Source organism: Myxocyprinus asiaticus, chromosome 13 (genome assembly GCF_019703515.2).
Source record: "Myxocyprinus asiaticus isolate MX2 ecotype Aquarium Trade chromosome 13, UBuf_Myxa_2, whole genome shotgun sequence".
Classification (NCBI taxonomy): Eukaryota; Metazoa; Chordata; class Actinopteri; order Cypriniformes; family Catostomidae; genus Myxocyprinus; species Myxocyprinus asiaticus.
Genome location: NC_059356.1, coordinates 16,263,548 through 16,283,115, shown reverse-complemented (window position 1 = coordinate 16,283,115; position 19,568 = coordinate 16,263,548). Strand labels below are relative to the sequence as shown.

General features: G+C 35.8%; 1 protein-coding gene across 1 annotated transcript; it reads left to right on the top strand.

Moving 5' to 3' along the window:
• Window positions 1-6,983: 6,983 nt before the first annotated feature.
• On the top strand, window positions 6,984-18,666 carry LOC127449974 (hemicentin-1-like). The gene is made up of 6 exons (XM_051713643.1): window positions 6,984-7,096; window positions 7,617-7,646; window positions 7,891-8,157; window positions 8,911-9,240; window positions 11,700-11,951; window positions 18,320-18,666. The coding sequence occupies exons 1-6, from the start codon at window positions 7,048-7,050 to the stop codon at window positions 18,325-18,327; spliced, it is 936 nt and encodes a 311-aa protein (XP_051569603.1). The 5' UTR covers window positions 6,984-7,047; the 3' UTR covers window positions 18,328-18,666.
• Window positions 18,667-19,568: the final 902 nt, after the last annotated feature.

Genomic DNA, 19,568 nt, shown 5'->3' with positions numbered 1-19,568 from the left:
GCATGGGCTATGTCTCAGTCCTCCAACTGACATCGCCAGCAGCTAGATGTGTCATTTAGACTAAGCCTATACAATCTAGAGGGAGTCCAGTAGAAACAATCCCCCCTTGCATCCCTAGACATAGTTCTAACATGTTTTTTATTGTTATTATTCTTTTCCACTCCCCTTCCTCCAATACCAAGTTCAAATTTCTTTCCCAAGTTCAAATCTCCCAAGGCCCCAGTTTGTAAAACACTCAATATTAAGACTATGAGCCAAATTTCTAGAGAAGAGAGCGGCATCTCCAGTGGAGGGATAGAGTCTGTCTTTTTTTAGCAGGTTATGTAAACCCCAAAAACTTAAGCCAATTGTCTATAAATCCTATGCTGTTTTCCAGACACCACTCAGACATCCAGCCATTCAGTGACAATAATCTTCAATATATTCCATCACCGCGATAACCAGGCTGACCTCAACTAGCGTTCGATGCGTCTCTAACTCATCAACCTTCTCTTTCAGCCTAGCCAATTCCACACATTTATCACATGTGAAACCCTCACTGCTGACGGATTAAGCTGTTACGTCCAGTACAGTGGCCGCTCTAATAGGTCAAAGGGGGGGGGGGTGGAGGAAATGTAACATTAACTAAACTCAGAAATGAACACAAAGCATTTTTCTAAAAGGTGTCATGCTTTTGTGACAGCCACTAAAGAGTCCAAATAAAACTACAACTTTGAAAACAATAAAGAGAGAGACCATTGATTTCCCTCAGGGGGGAAACCAACAGCTAAGAGCCCTGATAGCATACATACATCACCCAGACATCTATTTTGTGTGTGTGTTTATATCACATTTTAGGTTGTTTGCACATCTGCAAAAAGGTTTCCTCTCTGATGTCAATAGGACATTCAGCAGATGTCTTTGAGACATTTATGGTTTAGAAAGTTTGTAAATCTGATCTTTTTAAGATGTTTAGCAGATGTAAATTTGAATGCGATGCTTCCGAGATTAAAAGATCTAAAACAGACATCTCGGAGATGTACGTGTGCTATCTGAGAGAAAATTCAAAAGGAAAGGAGGCAAACAATTTACCTCAAAGAAAAGAAACAACTCAATAAGAAACAGAAGGAGATGAACAATTTTCCTCAAAGAGGAAGGAAACAAGGACTGAGAAGAATTAAAGAGAGTAAAATGTGAGGAGAGCAGCCTTCCACTAACTCAAAATCTACTCTCCCTGCTATGCTCAAAACACAGGCTTTATGCTCTGCCTGCTCATCAGCAAATCTGCTGGCAATGATTAGATGTAGAAGGTTTTGTACTGGGTAACAGATTGCTAACAGATATTGAACTAATCAGCTGTGAGAAAAAATATCACAGACAAAAAAAATATCAGAAATCCACAAAATCCACTCTTCATGATAAATTATTTAAATATAGATTTTCAGCAGATGGAGTCTATAATTGGTTTTCATGTACCTACTCTAGCTATAAAATATTAAATATCTATGAAAATATAAGCATAATATAATATTAGGCTTTCTATGAACAGCTATTAAGATTGATTAATAATACATGCCAATAATTATCAATTTTATATTAAAAGTTTAATCATTCAGGATGGCTATAGAAAGGCATGAATTCATGATACCATGGGTGGCCCTAACCCCTTCTTTCATGGACTAGAGATGAAAATACAGTATTTCACATGAGGTTCAATGTGACGGTCCACAGAATACTTCTTTAAAAAAAAAACAAAAGCAAATACGTACAAATACGTCTCATTATTGCATAGAGTATTCCGAGTGCTCACTTTATAATTATTCAATAGTAGCCAATATTAATTAATTTGTAATAGCATTAAAAGATATTCAGCTTTTCAATTTAAATGGATATTAAAGCTTTTATATTTTAAATCATATTATTTTATGCTTTTAAAATTAATAAACCTGTGTGTTCTTGTTATGGACTTACAGTATATAAATTAACTTACACATTGATATATCAGCTGTTTTATATTTCAATCACTGTCCTATTGAGCTTTTACAGCAGCCTGTGTAAATGTCATACATTTGTTTCTTAATTGTACAGTGATCCCTTGTGCATGTGTTTTAATTCTTTATGATGATTTTTGATTTTTCAATTCAATTACTTTATTAGCATGATTGTGTTTACATACAAAATTGCCAAAGCATTAATACACAAAACAGATAATGACAAGACAAATAAAATAATAAAACAGTAAAAAATAACAATAAAAATAGAATTAAAATAAGGTGCCAGGTAATGAATAAAATAAAATAAAAATTATAATAGCAATATACACTATACAATATACAATTAATTACAATAATATACAATAATAAAAAAATATAGCATTTAACAAGGCATTATGAACATAAACAAATACTGTGACCGAAGTACATTAAGGCAGTGATTCATTTCTGAGGGTGTGCACTTCAAAAATGAATTTTGCTGCAACTGATGCATGATTATCCTCTCCCAGTAACACCTGCATTTGATCTGTTTCTGCTGAACTGGAAAACTGTGGCATGAGGTTTGAGAGTTTGTCAAAGTATGTCTCTATCACCTCTGTAAATTTCTTACAGTGAAGGAGAAAGTGTGTCTCTGTCTCGACCTCACCAGTGTAACAGTGAGCACAGACTCGTTCTTCCTTTGGAAGCCATGTTTGTCTGTGTCTGCCTTTTTCTATGGCCAGACTGTGATCACTGAGTCTGTATTTGGTGAGGATCTGTCTCTGTTTTGGATCTCTTACCGTGTGGAGATATTCTGCCAGATTATACTTTCTGTTTAGGGTCTGATAACATTCCAATTTTCTTTGGTTTTTACTTTAATTTTCCCAGTGGTCCAAATATGAATTTGTGCTTTTTTATATGATTTGGTTTATTCTGATTTGGTTTTCTTCAGCAGTGCTGGTCTGAAATTGGTGTTTTTTAGTTGTTAATGGGTTTGTGAGTTTCAGAGCCAGCTGACAAAGGGGACTGGTTTTAGGCTTCAACTCTTGGGTTTTATGGGCTTCATGTTGCAGTGTGTTAAGGGACCTTGAATTTAGGTGTGTCCAAAATTTGAGGGATCGTTTTTCAATATATATAATTAGGGGGTATCTGCCTAGTTCGGCCCGGGATGCATTAGTAGGTGTTCTTCTCTGAACTCTTAGAATGTTCATACAGAATTCTGCATGCAGGGATTCTATGGGGTGTTTGTCCCATCTAGAGCAATCTGCCAGACAATGTGGACCCCAAACCTCACACCAGTACAGAGCAATAGACATAATAATACTATCAAAGATTTTACACAAAATTGTAACAGAAATGTCTATTTGGGTAAATTTGACCTTAATAACGTAGAATGCTCTTCTAGCTTTCTCTTTTAGTGCATTCACTGCATTCTCTCTCTCTCTCTCTCTCTCTTTCTCTCTCGCTGTCCATGTTTCATTCGATTGGTTGTTGCTGCTAATGTCACTTATCAATGTGCACGTGCACGTGAACTAATCCTTTAATCAGGATCAGTTAAGCCTCATTGGATTGGATTGGTTTTGTCAACTTGAATCCAGTCATGACACCCAGAGTTAGTTCAACTAGCTTCATGATACAGGCCCCTGATCTCCCCACTCCACACTCACCATTAACACTCAAACTACTCTAAAAACAGGCAAACACATAACAAAGCTATCCGCTAAACATATGGCATGCAGTGCAAGTAATGATGACGTGATAGTGCCATGACTTACCGCAGTTGTTTGCTGAAAAGGTGTTTGTGGTTCCTGAGCAGTGGGATTGTGTAAAAATCACAGATGTAAAAGCGGATGCACGTTGGGAAATCGCAACAAATTGCAATACCGAGTGTAGAAGTATTTTAAAAATGAAAAAGTACACACTTCTCCAAAAGAAATACTAAGGGGAGAATTCACTAAGAATGAACTGCGCTCGGAACCATGCGCAAAAGCAGTGCACTCCTGAAAGTTGTGTTCATGTCTTTTCTCCTTTCCTCTCTTGTTCATTAACTGATTTATTTATTTGAAAGGAAATGCTTTAGTAAATCAGTTATTATTTATAACATAAACATTCAAAGTTTATTTGTTTAGCTTGTCAGCCTGTAATAATTTAATATTATTAAAATGTGTTAATGTGAGAAAAGTTTCTTCCTTTAAATATGTATTTGCATTGCTTTGTGAATTGTCAAAATCTGAAATTGCTCAGTTTGAGTTTGTTGAGGTCAGTGAATATTGCCAAAGTCTTTCTAGCAAGTCAGTCCACTGTCGGCCATCTTCGTAATGCTCTTGGGAGACTATTTCCAGTCATGCCAGTGCAGCTCCAATCGACTTGAATGGGGGAACACCGAAATCTCCAACACTGCTTGACAAGCTTACGTTTAAACAACATATTTCAAATCAGCAGTAAAATCTGACAACACTGGTATCATGAATTGTGCTTCTTTACCTCATATTATGCTAAAAAGCAAACTTTTCCCGGCTTGTATAGCTAATGCGCATGTGCGTTCTCAAGTTGAATGACAGGTAATGTCTGTATCTAAAAGGTGATTGGCTCTTTTACCTTTAAGGCGGGACTTCCTTTCTACATCCGTTGACAGTTGGGCGCTCAGAGCTTCTGGTTGGGCATTCCAATTTCTCTTATTCATTTTATGGCCATATATTTATAAGTGGCCCGTCTCTCATAAATAAATAGTCTCTGATATTGGTTAGCACAATGGTAACTATGACAACTGGGTGCAGATTCCAAAAGTCATATAACACAGGTGTTATACAACACAAGTGTTAGTACAGTATGTGTAGAACTGTTAATCACCACTGAGCTTGCTAAGAATATTGAAAGATCATTTAACAATATTGGTGTCTGAGTACATTCAGACATTTTTTATTTTTTTTATTTTACATGTGGAACCTTAGGAGGCATTGTGGCTAAGCAGAGATATTAATTATTAAATGGGGATTTGAGGGATTGACCCTTGACATTTTTGAAAATTTAAAAACAGAATGAACATTTTAACCATAGAATGGACCAATTTTGGTATTTTATTTTTTCCTAATTTGCTGGCATGTCTTTGGACAGATGAAAATGATAGATAAAAATTACGTAAATGGGCATTTTTACTGCTTTACTGCTTATTACTGTTTTTTTTTTTTTTTTTTTTTTTTTGATGTCACTGCGTCACAACTCTACTCTCATTTAAATGGGAGACAGATGACTCTTAGTTATGACAAAAAACTCAAAGCAAATAACATAATTTTGTTTTCGTCGTATGGGGAAAAAAAAGAGGCTGGAGTTTAAACATTTTTCTGAGAGCATAATTTATCATCCAAAATAATTTAAGTAACTTTAAGTAGCTTGTTTATGCCGTCACAAGATGCTTTTGATGCAACGAATTGAAGTTATAATGAATAAAATTCATAATCAATTCATACATATGATCACTCATCAACATTATTTTCGTCATTAAACATCATTAACATTATTTTAACTTAAAAAATAAAGTGGATGCAGTTTAGAGTTGTAAAGTTTTGAAGAGTTTTGAAAGAATATTTAATTCAGCATCGATCTGGTCAAGCATCGATAAGTTAGCATCGATAAGTCAACTCGATCTGGTTTTGATGAACAGGTTAGAAGTTATTAAAATACATAGCCTAATCAATACAATTCATAGCAATCAATTCACAAAAATTACATTTTTAACAAATATTTCATTAGATGGAGAAAATTAAGTGGTTGGAGCCACTGCAAAATATGGGATGCCCGTCAACTATCATCGCCGCATCGGGTGTGTAAATAGCTTCATTATAATGAGAAAGATCTGTTTGTTTTTTTAGCTGTTGTTTTGAAAGCTTAGATGCTGATATTATTCAGCCCAACAGCCTCTGATGTTAGCCATTCATGGTTCGAGGCCAGAAAGCTTTTGGCTGTTGGTGGAATTGGGTTATAAGACAATGGCTGGGTGGCAACGGCCCACCCAGGCCCACCTGTGGCAACGCCAGTGCTAGCATCATGGCAGCAACTTTATTATGGGCAAGCACCACTCACATTTTGTCAGACGATATAAAAAATGTTGTTCAGTTTTTATCTGATAACTGTGGCATTTTCGTTTTTGTTTATATCCCTAATCAATTTTGTTTCAGTCTCTAACCAGCATCTGGATAGCAACAGGATTCTGTCATGAATCCTAGTCACAGAAGAACTGCATTGTATAACTGTAATAAGAAGTTAATGTGCAGAAAACAACTAGACTTTTGAAGAACACATAAATATTACAGTACTGTATGTCTTATGCTTTTCAAATGAAGTCTAGTGTTTCTTTTGTGTATGTGTTTAACACAGTGACCTGTGGGACTTTAGTCTGCCAGAAATGTGACTGAGCACAAAGTGTTGACATAGCAACCTCGCTGCAGTGAAGCATTTTAAGACAGCTTGCCGGAACTCGTAGCTCTTGACCGTGAATTAAAACATTAGTTAAATTCACTTAATGGGATTAACCATTAAGCTACTAAAAAAAATAATTGTAAACAACTTATTAGAATTAATTATAAAGTAAATGTAGGTTTAGATGTGAAAAGAAATTGACAGAATTAAAACAGCTAACTCGTGCTCTCATGCATATGAACAAGCATTTTGATCCACTCACAGAATTAACATGAGACTGCTATTTTATACAAATGCAAAAGGCTTTTTGGTGACTTTAAAGATAAATAAGTTGCAAATTAGATAAGAAAAAAAAAAAAAAAAAAGATCAAATTAAAGAGATGTTCTAGTTTTCAAATTTTCCATTGAAAATCAATCCCATTTCTGTCTTAAATATACTACACTCATTTGATCTGATAAAAACTATGCACACTTGAATGAGACATATTAAATTCAAGGAGAGGGAGAGCTGATTCTAATGAGGCCCAGTACTTCAATCCCCCCTCCAGCCCCTTCAATACAAGGGAAGGCTTTAGTTAGTAGTCACAGTTCACTGTTTTAAGTTGCCAAGCAGGACCGCATCGGAATTCCTTTTCCCTTTGTGCCTGGACTAAAACAGATTTTAACCATTTTGAACAAAATGAAAAATATTATTTTATGTTTTCATGGCTTGTTAATTATTGGAATAGGTAAGTCATTGCAGAGTGCGAATAACAATGTTTTAAAGTATTTTAGGTTGAGCTAAGAGTATAAAATAATGGCAGCTTATATTTTTTAAACTTTTGTAGTGCATAATTGTTCAAGGATTATAATATATATATATAAATCTAAATCTAAATATTTTTTAATAGTTTTTGGCAGTTTATAATAACTGATTTAGAATAGTCTTGCATGTTTAAGACATTTTTGGCAGTCAATAAGTGTATGCACTTGTGGTTTCTGAACCTAAGAATGTTTGCATTACAAGGATAGTTTATGCAAAATGTAAAAATTTAAATTATGTCAACATTTACTCATCTTCTTCCAAACAAGACTTTTTTTCCTTCCTTGTAACAAAAAATCAATACAAAAAACAAAACAAAGGAGAAGTACTTTATGTAAGTCTCAGTCACCATTCACTTACATTGCATGTTATTTCCATTTAATTTAAGTGAATGGTGACAGAGGCTGTCATTCTGAATAACATCTCCTTTTGTTTTCCATGAAAAGAAAGTCATATGGGTTTGGAACAAAACAAAGGTGAGTAAATAATGACAAATTTTTCATTTCTTGGTGAACTATGCTTTTAAAGGAAAGGAGTCACAATAATTCAATAATATTATTTAGGCCTACATTTTTAATTAGACTGCATAACATTCTAGTAATGGTTTACCTTACAACACATGAACATTTAAATGCTGTTTACATACAGTATTAGTGCGTTTATTGGGTGTAATTTTGATGATATTTTGATGTTTTTGATTATGATGCACAAATTCTCCAGTGTTAGGGGACAGTTGCTCCCTGGAGATCTTTCCCCCAAGAGTAGTGGTGAAATTTGGGGATCCAGTGTCGGTCAGCTGTGTTGCCTCCCGTCCAGTGCGTGTGCTAGGATGGGAATCGATTACTGGAGCGTCACACACACAGCATGACCTCAGTGTTCAGTGGCGGGTGGACAGTTTGACTGACTGGATTGAGGAGCCAATCTGCTATGCCGTATTTTTCACTGCACCCAGGCAGTGTGAAGAAAAACTAAACCTTGTTCAGTACAGTAAGTGTGTAAATGACCACCTTCATCTTATTCACCCATCATTTACTTACCCCAATATAATTTTAATCTAGTATAATTTATTTTGTAGGCAGAATGTCCAAGCTGCTCTTTTCCATAAAAGAAAAGTGGACAGTGATTTAAACTGCCAAGCTAAAAAAAAAAAAAAAAAAAAAACACTATTAAAATACAATAAAGTACATTATATGACTCATGTGCTATATTCCAAGTCTTCAGAAGCCATATGACAGCTTTGTGTAAGGAACAGACTGGAATTTAAGTCATTATTTGCTGATAATCTTCCTCTCTGTTATAGCTTTCAGATCTCTTTTTTTTTTTTTACTTGGCATGTTGTGTGATAGGTCACATGACACACAGGAACCAGTAGCATTAAGTGTGTGTCACATCAGACCTGGCATAATGAGTCTCAGGGTGCCATTTTTTAATTCAACACAAGTATTGGAGATGAGATTGGAGAGTTCTGGTGAAGGAGAAAATTATCAGTGAATAACTTCCTTTAATGCAGGTGACCAACTGGTCTTTAAAATGGCTAATCTGGTCAAACTGGTGTACCTGCAACAATAACAAGCCTATACCAGCTTGTATTAAGTTAAGACAATCTCGAAATTTAAGCTGCTCCAAGCTGTTACTTTTCAGCAGGCTAACTGAAAAATGTGAAATGCCGTCAGTATAATATTTGGAAATATTTCAGGTTATTACATTTCATTGTTTAGATTTGCTATTATCTTCATGCAGAGGAACCAGACAGTGTCTCCATAAGATTGAATCACACCAGCCCAGTGGTGGAGGGCAGAGAGTACCAGCTCCTGTGTGAGGTGCAGAACGTTGCACCTGTTCAGTACCTTGTTTTAAGATGGTACAGAGGACAAAATGAAGTGTACAAGCACTCATTCTCAGAGGTATCAGCTGTTACACCAGCCCAGGTGTCCTCCACCTTGCTAATTGTCCCAAACAGAGCTGATGATGCAGTTCAGTACAGGTGTGAAGCAGAGCTAGAACTGGGAGCAGAAGGACCTCAACCTCCTCCTACAGTGCAGTCTGAAGCTTTCAACATTGCTGCTCAGTGTAAGTGAATAAAGATGATATCCAATGCTACAGTACAAACATTTTGTTGCCACCAAAGATAAGCCCTTCATAGGTTATGTGCAGTCATTCTGGCCAAATACCTGAGCCATCTGACTGACATATAAAGTGATGAGCAATGAGGGAGTTTACATTCATGATCTTATACAGATTATGCGTAAAAGCCCATTTACACGTAAGATCATTTTAATGAGTTTACCTGTGTTCTTTTAGTGAGGAAATATCATAAACTGTTTAAGATAAAAACTAAGCTAAAACAACTTATCCAATGTCATAATTGCTGTGAGCTTTCCCGTTTACATTTTGACGTCAAAACCAGAGGAAAACCTAATGATTTCATACCCCCATGTAAACACTGTTTTCTTGCTTGTCAGATTTTTTTCTAATAAGATGATTTGTTACAGTTTGTTATAGTCATCAGAATATTGCTATAAAAAAAAACAATTACAATAATGGCGGGGCAGTCTCTGCAAACGATTGCACAGAAAACACACAGAAATAGTGGGAAATGCGTAGAGAATGTAAGTACACTAAAGCACACATGAAAAGTATTTCTGTTTCACGAGTCACAGACATAACAGATTAATCGAACTTATGAATTCGGCGACAGGAGCTCAAAGTTCTGCTGCTGGTCTCTGCTTCCTAAAATTCGAGATTACTGCCCCCTAGTTGCTGAAGCTGGAAGTGTTGTTGAGGTGAAATGTCCACAGAGTGGCGCCAAATGCGAGTTGTAAGTTTAGTTGTAAATGATGTTATACACACTAAAAATTGCTTTGTTGTTTCAACTCATTATATTTAGTGCCTTTTTTGCAAAGGCTTTTTTGAGCTTATCTGATTTAAACTGACTCACAAATTAAAATGTAATCTGAACTGATTGAATGTAGTTATGAAAAGTTTATTTAGCTAAACTTAAAGGAATATTCCGGGTTCAGTACAAGTTAAGCTCAATCGACAGCATTTGTGGCAGTTTTGTCCCTCCTTTTCTTTAAAAAAAGAAAAGCAAAAATCTATGATACAGTGAGGCACTTACAATGGAAGTGAATGGGACCCATTTTTGGAGGGTTTAATGGCAGAAATTTGAAGCTCATAATTTTATAAAAGCACTTACATTAATTCATCTGTTAAATCGTGTGTATTATTTGAGCTGTAAGGTTGTTAAATCGTCATTTTACAGTCATTTTAGGGTTTTAGGGTTTGTTGACATTACATTGTCATGGCAATGAAGTTGTAAAATTGGCTATAACTTTACAGAGAAAAGGTTAGTAAATGTTTTATCACACTAAAATCATGTTTACACGCATATTGTTTGTGTCTTGTGAGTATTACAGTGAGTATTTTAACGTTAACTGGCCCATTCACTTCCATTGTAAGTGCCTCACTGTAACCCAGATTTTTACTTTTTTTAAAGAAAAGGAGGGATGAGTCAAAATAGATTTTTGTGGTAATCAACACTGAGCTTAAATTGTTTTGAACCTGGAACATTCCTTTAATCAGTTTAATTAGCTGAACTTAAATTGGATGTAGTTATAACAATTTCACTTTCATTTACGGAACTTTAAGGCCTGTCGCTGTAAAGTTAATGTTCAATGAACCTAATTGTAATTGTTATGTAAACCCTGCAAGTTCTGCACTGTAGAATGGTGTCTTCTTAAGAAACACAGGCTACACACACACTAGTTTGATTAGGAGGCACATAGATTTTAACACTTGACACACAAACCTCAATAATGGTGACAATCAACAAACATCATAAAGTAACAGATGAGCTCTTAAAATCACCACACAATTACCAATCAACAGTAATGACAAAAACAACAACAGCAGCACAAATAAAGTCTGCAAATAGCACAAAAAGAATATGCCTACAACACTAACCTCATTATTTATTCATTGTGCAATGCATGCTGGGAGCTGGCAAGTCTTTGTTCAGACAACTTTGTTAAGCAAGTTGAGATGACAAAAACACTTGTTGATTCAACTTAAGTATGAATGGAATCACAACTTAACATGTACAGTTGACTGGACAATTTAGTTGTGTCAACTCAAAAAAGCACCTTGATACAACTAGATATATATATTAAAAAAATTACAGTGCAGTCAACCCTAACAACCCTAGTCCCTGATCCAAATCCTAAACCTAAACTTAACTGTCAGTGGAGTAAGAATGTAATTTTAGAGCAAAATTTCAACCTCCAAATCACGCTTACCATTGTGTATTGGAATGTGATTACTTCCTGGTTTCCACGAGACAAGAATCTGTGTCTTGTTCTATCAGCAGCGCTAGAGGGAAAGGTGAATTGAAACTGCGAAAATGTCTGATGGGGACGGTTCTTATCTGAGACTGACACTTTATAAACCTAGGGGGTTGTATTTTTAGATTCTGGTTGAATGCATGTTGAAGTGATTCATGATATATTTTATTTCTTTATTTTTTTAATCAGACCCCCCTGAATTCCCCAGTCCAGAAGAGGAGATACTGGATATCAGTGAGGATGGTGACAAGAGGCTGAACTGTATTGCAGTTGGCAACCCTCCTCCCGTATATACCTGGAGCTCCTCAAACATTCAGGAGAATGTTGATAATCACCCAGTTTTGACAGCTGCATCATTGGGCCCAGGGGTCTATACATGCACTGCGTCCAATATCCTGGGGAAAAAGAGCAAACAGTTTGTCATCAAGCACAAATCCAAAGGTGAGATTTTTAAAAACATAAAGCATGGTCTAACACTTGATTTTTTATTTTTTTTGGAAGTGATTTTAGCCTTTCTACTTCCACCAGACTGAGCCGTTGAACTAGCCTCTTCCCAAATCCCAGCACTCCAAAAGATACCAAATGAGCTTTATTAAGAGCAGAAACTGTTGTTAACAACAACAGCAGCAAAATAGCACCCTCAACTGACAACTGTCATGAACAACATGGCATAAAATTGATGTAAAAAGCCTCAATAATTCGCTATAACTACAACACTATGAGAACGTGTAAAATGACTGACAGGCAGAAAGTGTCAGTGACCGCAGACTGTGGACACATTTTTGTTTGCTGTTTACAGAGTCTAAAGCTGTCACAGAGACCGGTGAGATATTTCAATACACTTCTTTCATAAATATCTTTAAGGGAGTAGGAAAAGTTATTGCATACCTTTTCATGAAAATAAATCGCTTACAGCACCTTTAAAGCTTTTGAAATTAATGAGTTTGCTAAGGTTAAAATAAGCTCAAGAGAAGTCTAGTGTTTTTGCACAACAAGAATAGGAATTCCTGTAACTACAGGATGCTTGCTTGCAAAGATACAGTATGTCACGATATCTCCTTTAGCGCAAACTATTCGAATCAGATATTCGAAATGCCGGACCAAGTATGGTCCATTTCAAGATAAAAACATGTATTAGATGCTATGGGAAATTGTATTCCTGATGCATAAAAAGCTAAACTAAATTAAAGAATATTGTAATTATTTTACATTTATGATCCAATAACATAGTAACATCATAGTACCATCCAATGAGATTATGCATGATCAGCTTTTAGAGTCTAATCGCCTCAATGTACTAATAGATCCTCCTAAAACCAGATAAGACAAGATTTAACACTTCTTCTACAGCTTTCCACCAACTCCTATCAAATCTCAAAAGTAAAACAAATTAACTTTTTGAAAAGGATAGTTCACCCAAAAATGAAAATTCTGTTATCATTTACACAGCCTCAGGTCTTTTCAAACCTGTGTGACTTTCTTTCTTGGTTGGAACACAAAAGGAAGAATTTTACAGAATGTCCGAGCTGCGGTTTTCCATACAATGACAGAGGACAGGGATTTTTACTGCCAAGCTTCAGAACAAGCTTCCAAACTCCAGAGATGGTGCGCAACAGCGAAATGTGTCCGAGTAGCGCATGGTCATAGAGTAACAATATTCCGCATCGGACTGTCTGGGCCCAGCAAAAACTGTAAGCCCTGGGGCCCCGGAGTACTTTGATGTGGCCCTGCCTCTCTTCCTCAGTTTCCTGTCTCCCTCAACTGTCCTATAAAATATTCAAACAAAATTCAACAAAACCAAGAAAATTATGCAGGGTTTGGTGAACTCGCTCTTTAATGCTCTATCATGTAAAACAAAAACAGGAATTCCTGTAATTCTGAATTCAAAGAGTACGTGTGGTGGTAGCTCTTCTGATGCAACTTGCAAGAACTGGCCATGATCACTTTTGCACAACAGAAATTGTTGTAATATTAATCAGCCATGCCTGTTAATGGTGCACTCAGTAACTTTTTGCTCATATCAACTTGGACTTACAGTGAAACCTAGTGGTGTGGATGCAGCATCATTCAAAATCAATAGTTTTCAGTTACAGATGCCATTGTAGAAATTCACTATTCACAATCAGCCATGATTAATCCAAGAGTGAAAGTTTCCAATAACACGACGGTTACTGAGATGAAGCGAGTAGTATTCGGCTGGTCGTGTGATTTTAAAATGGCTGCCCCCATGAAGGTGCCTCTGCCCCATGTAGAATAAAACAGCTTTTATAAGGTTACTGATATGACTAGAGTCCTCATTTCATGTAAGTGGTCATGATTTTATACATATGTTTCAAAATTACAATTCATTTCTTTAGGAGTAAAACTTTTTTAATGGGGAAAAAAATTATTGAGTGCACCTTTAAGCATGCTTCATGAGTCATCATATGCAAGAAGTGATTTCTAAGCCAAGATGAGCTTTTAAGGTGTTGATTCCCTGCCACAGAGCAGCACACTGTGATCAGTAGTTCGTATGTTAATGTAATGTTGTGTTGAAGCAGTAAACATATTTGGCTTGCTGTCCGTATACTGGAGGGATCGGAGCTCAAGACTTGACTCGAGTCCTGATTTTCTGACTTGTTCGGGGCCTGGGTAGCTCAGTGGTAATACACTGGCTACCACCCCTGGAGTTCGCTAGCTCGCTAGTTTGAATCCCAGGGTGTGCTGAGTGACTCCAGCCAGGTCTCCTAAGCAGCCAGATTGGCCCAGTTGCTAGGGAGGGTAGAGTCACATGGGGTAAACTCCCTGTGGTCGCTATAATGTGGTTTGTTCTCGGTGGGGCGCGTGGTGAGTTGAGCGTGGTTGCTGCAGTGGATGGCGTGAAGCCTCCACACGCGCTATGTCTCCGTGGCAACGCGCTCAGCAAGCCACGTGACAAGATGCGTGGGTTGACAGTCGCAGAGGCAACTGGGATTCGTCCTCCGCCACTCGGACTGACGCGAATCACTATGTGACCACGAGGACTTAAAGCACATTGGGAATTGGGCATTCCAAATTGGGAGAAAAATAAAGGGGAAAAATAAAAAAAAATAAAAAATTATTTCTAATTGTACTGTCATGAACTTTAACATTTAACATGCTAACTGAGGCCTGTAGAGTCTGAGATGTAACTCTTGGGTTTTTTTGCAATTTCTCTGAGCATTGCACGGTCAGACCTTGGGGTGAATTTGCTGGGACATCCACTCCTGGGAAGATTGGCAACTGTCTTGAATGTTTTCCACTTGTGAATAATCTTTCTCACTGTAGAATGATGGACTTTAAATTGTTTGAAATGGCCTTATAACCCTTCCCAGATTGATGGGCAGCAACAATTGCTTCTCTAAGATCATTGCTGATGTCTTTCCTCCTTGGCATTGTGTTAACACACACCTGAATGCTCCAGACCAGCAAACTGCTAAAACTGCAGCTTTTATAGAGGTAGTCACACTTGCTGATGATCAATTAATCAAGGGCATTTGATTAGCAGCACCTGGCTACTACTTAGCCTCTTAATTCCTATGGAAACAGTAAGGGTGTACTTAGTTTTTCACACATGGATTCTCCATTTTGGCTTTATTTTTGTTAAATAAATCATGACACGGTGTAATATGTCATGTGTTGTTGTTCATCTGAGGTTGTATTTACCTAATTTTAAGACCTGCTAAGGACCAGATGATTTTTATTATGTCCTGATCCGTAAAACCATAGAATTAAAGGAGGGTGTACTTTCTTATTCCCATGACTGTACAAAAACATTAAAGGCTGTTATATAGCATGGAAACAGCATGGAACTTTTTCCACAGTGGATGTATTAATTTAGTTAACAAACATGCCCCAGTTCATAAACATACAGTACAGGCCTGAAACATCCCATGGTTTTCCACAGAGATGACCGACTTACTGCAAGAAAAAAATGCGGCCTGGGCTAAAGCCAGAAAAACCAAGGCAGAGACTGACTGGGTTCTTTTTAGGAAGTTGTGTAATTTCTGTTCATCTCATGTTAAAAAAGCTCAGAGTTTTTTCTTTCTGAAACATCAAGAAACTTAAATAATCCAACAAAATTTTGGAAAATGATTAAGTCATTGTCTTCTGTCGAAAACGGTACCAAAATTCCTAAATATACCACTAAAGGGAATCAAACTTTAACTGAGAAGTCGCCTATTTTGGACATTTTAAATGAGCATTTTATACTTTAAAGTTCTCTCTTTTACTCCCAGTCCTATGACTGTGAAAATATTGTTGCCCCATTAGCAGTGGCGGAGCCAGGAGTTTTTCACATGGGTGGCTGGGCAGGGGCTAGCGATCAGTCTGTGGTGGCACAGAAGTCGTCAGACGGAGGGAAATTGTGCCCAAGACAAAAGATGATCAAAACAGCAATTACGAGTGGGGTTGCCAGGCTTCGGTCCATGGTGGTGACCCTCTAGCTCCACCCTTGCCCATTAGAACAATCTGAAGATGTTGCATACAATTTTTAGCACTCATCCATTTGAATTTGTCCCATTTACTGTGTCTGACAGCAAGATAGCAAGATCTGACAGCCCTGAGTCAACTTGATCATAAAAAGTCTGCATGCCCTGATTATCATGACCCATACTACCTAAAACTCACTGGTGATTTTATTGCAGAATTTTTGGCTTATCATTTTAATCTCTTTTACTAAAAATACTATTCCAAAAATCTGGAAATCTGCCTTGGGTCTCCCACACTTTAAAGGTGGGGATTCTTCTTAGAAAAATTAATAATTGAACAACTGAAGTACTTATTGGAAATAAATTGTATTTTGTTTAATTTTCAGTCAGGTTTTAGAAAACAAAACAGTACTGTCACTGCTGCCATTAAAGTTATAGATAATACAAATTCTTGCACAGCCATTTTCCTTGACCTCTCTAAGGTTTTTGACATAGTTGATCACTGCATCTTGTAAAAGAGGCTTCATAGTATTGGGCTATCCAATCAAGCTGTTGGTTGGTTTGCCAATTATTTTTTCTGACTGATCCCAGTGTGTGCAGATAGATGTCTCAAATTCATCTTTGTTACCTGTTGTCAAGGGAGTTCCTCAAGGGTCACTTTTAGGTCCAATTTTATCTCTCTCTCTCTCTCTCTCTCTCTCTCTCTATATATATATATATATTTGTGAAAACATACAAAATGCTAAGTATCATCTTTATGCTGATGATACAATTATTTACATTTGTGCATCTTACACTTCACAGGCATTACAATATCTACAGTCTGCTTTTGATTTAGTCCAGTCATGATTATATAAACTCAAATTGGTTCTAAATGCAGATAAAACTAAATTTAATTAATTAATGATTTTTTAAAATACAAAAGATGTATCATCAAACCTTGCAGATATTGTAGGTTTTCAAGGCACCAAAACTGAACCTGTTGTAAATTATAAATACCTGGCCATTGTACAAGACAGTCAGTTGTCATTCAAGTCCCATATTGATCACATTGTTTTGAAACTCAGAAATAAATCTTCATTTTCTGTCAGTGCTAGAAAGTACCTGGTGTCTGCAACATTTTTATCCATTCTTGACTATGGTGATTTATTGTATATGCAGTGCAATATTTAAACAAGCTAGACACCCTTCTTCATAGTGCCTTACGTTTTATGTGGTACGGGATGTGGTTATCAAACTCACCATTGTACTCTTTATGCCAAGGCTGAACTGCCATCTCTGGACTCTATATATCTATCTATCTATCTACACTACCGGTCAAAAGTTTTGAAACACTCATTCTTTATTATAATTTGTTTTTTCTTCACATTTTAGAATAATAGTAAAGTCATCAAAACTATGGAATAACATAAATGGAACTATGGGAATTATGTTGTGACTAAACAAAATCCAAAATAAATCAAAACTGTGTTATATTTTAGCATCTTCAAAGTAGTCACCCTTTGCCTAGAATTTGCAGACATGTACTCTTGATATTTTCTCAACCAACTTCTTGGGGTATCACCCTGGGATGCTTTTTAAACAGTATTGAAGGAGTTCCCATCTATGTTGGGCACTTATTGGCTGCTTTTCTTTATTATTTGGTCCAAGTCATCAATTTCAAAAACGTTTTTTTATTTTTTTTTATTAAATTTTAGTTTTATAATGAAATAAATGAATATGGTGGCACAATTATATTTTTGTCTACAAAACTAATTTAAAACATTTAAGTATATGCTTTCAGATCAAAAGATTTTTAAGATCACGAGAAACATTTCAGTCAGGTGTTTCAAAACTTTTGACCGGTAGTCAGTCAGTCTGTCAGTCTGTCTGTCTCTCTGTCTGTCTGTCTATCTATCTATCTATCCAGTATATATATATATATATATATAGGCAGAGGCTATTTGTCTATTTTAAATATATATCTTCAGTATAAATTTATTCACAATAATAATGTTCAATGTACTAATGTAGTTTTTTTTTTTTTAAAGTTTCACCACTCTGGGTTGCAAGGCCAGCTATAAAACATGTCTCATGATTGTTGCAGAAGGAGGTGAATGCAAGAATTTCAAATGCAATTCTGTCATGGAAATAACAGAAAAAGGATGGGTGTGATAGACTAATTAAGATTGCACAAATATAGAAGCACAAACAGGAAATCAAAAAAAAAAAAAAAAGGTTTAAAAACTTTCCATAAGTAGACAGAGTCTACATTACATATAAGAAGTATTCAAATATGTGTTTCTAGTCCCTGCAGTAACATCAAGACAATTTCAAGATAGCAGCCTTCATTTAATTTAATTTAACTTAATTTCATTTAATCTGCCATTCACTGTTTTACAGGTGTTTAAGTCCAGAAACCTTGAGAATGTTTCGAAGACACATAGATCTAGAAGGTACGCTCAGGACTTTCTGGACACGAGAGTTCAAAATCTGTTTGGCTGTAGAATGTCTTACATTGACATGTTTCATTTTAGGGGACTCTCTTTTTTCACGGGGTATGACTTGTTAAATATGAGAGTCAAACCTGAATGTTTTTCATGTGTAAAATCAGTTATCTTAGTTTGTGTAATTAATATTCTGTGCAAGATTATTTTAACTGCATATGTGTGTGTTCCAAGACACATTGTTATGGCATTTAATGTGACATTTTAATGTATTTTTTACAGATATTTACTCACCAAATAATAAATTAATATTATAAATACAAGTTAAAGTCGTAAAAAAAAAAAAAAAAAAAAAGAATTCTCAATGTCCAATAAAACATATCTGTGTAATTTAATGTCCTATGCTGTGATGTTATTACCTGCTACTTGTGTGTTTTGTTTCCTTAGTGAGTTTAATTTTGAATGGCTTTGTGTTTAGCTACTCTTTGGAATGATGTTTTATGTATCAGTTAATGTTTTGGACTTTTACACAGAAATGGCTTTATCCAGACAAATATCAAAGGGTTTTTAGTGTTAGACCTAAAAATAAATTTGTGGAAATTGTATTATTTAATAAGAATTATTAAATAATCATAATTTAATAAGAATTATTATACATTTATAACATATTGTACTTAACAGATACTGTAGCTTTCTGATCATGCATCAAAACTTTTTGATAAATGAAATGTCAGATTTCCAGAGCTTTGAGGAAAAGAAAAGTGACTCAGACCTGTTAACTGGTGAGTTTATTATTGGGAACTTTGCAACCAAAGGGAGCAAAAGGTCAACTTTAAAATACTACTGCAGAAAGGACACTTCACCTTGATGGCCTTGATAGGTGGAATATTATTATTATTATGAATTATTATTAATAATAATAATAATAATAATTATTATTATTATTATTAGTAGTAGTAGTAGTAGTAGTAGTAGTAGAAGTAGTATTAATAATAATAATAATATAAATTCTTACATGGAAAACTGTTGCCTTCATTTTGTTCAGTCCAGTGACAGAATGCTTTCTAAACTTAGAAACCTACCTGTTTACTTCAGGTAACTTACATAGAGCTGTCACAAAGTCAAGTGTGTTTTCTCATTCTCTTTTCTCAAGTGTGATATCTGTCACGTCGTGGGAACATTTATGCATGGGAAAATATATCTTG

Excerpts from the sequence above, each read along its gene's own strand:
- LOC127449974 (XM_051713643.1), top strand. The coding sequence starts at position 7,048 with ATGAAAAATATTATTTTATGTTTTCATGGCTTGTTAATTATTGGAATA. Across the intron at positions 7,097-7,616 it reads CTTGTTAATTATTGGAATAG|AAAGTCATATGGGTTTGGAA; the intron begins GTAAGTCATTGC and ends TTCCATGAAAAG. Across the intron at positions 9,241-11,699 it reads TTTCAACATTGCTGCTCAGT|ACCCCCCTGAATTCCCCAGT; the intron begins GTAAGTGAATAA and ends TTTTTTAATCAG.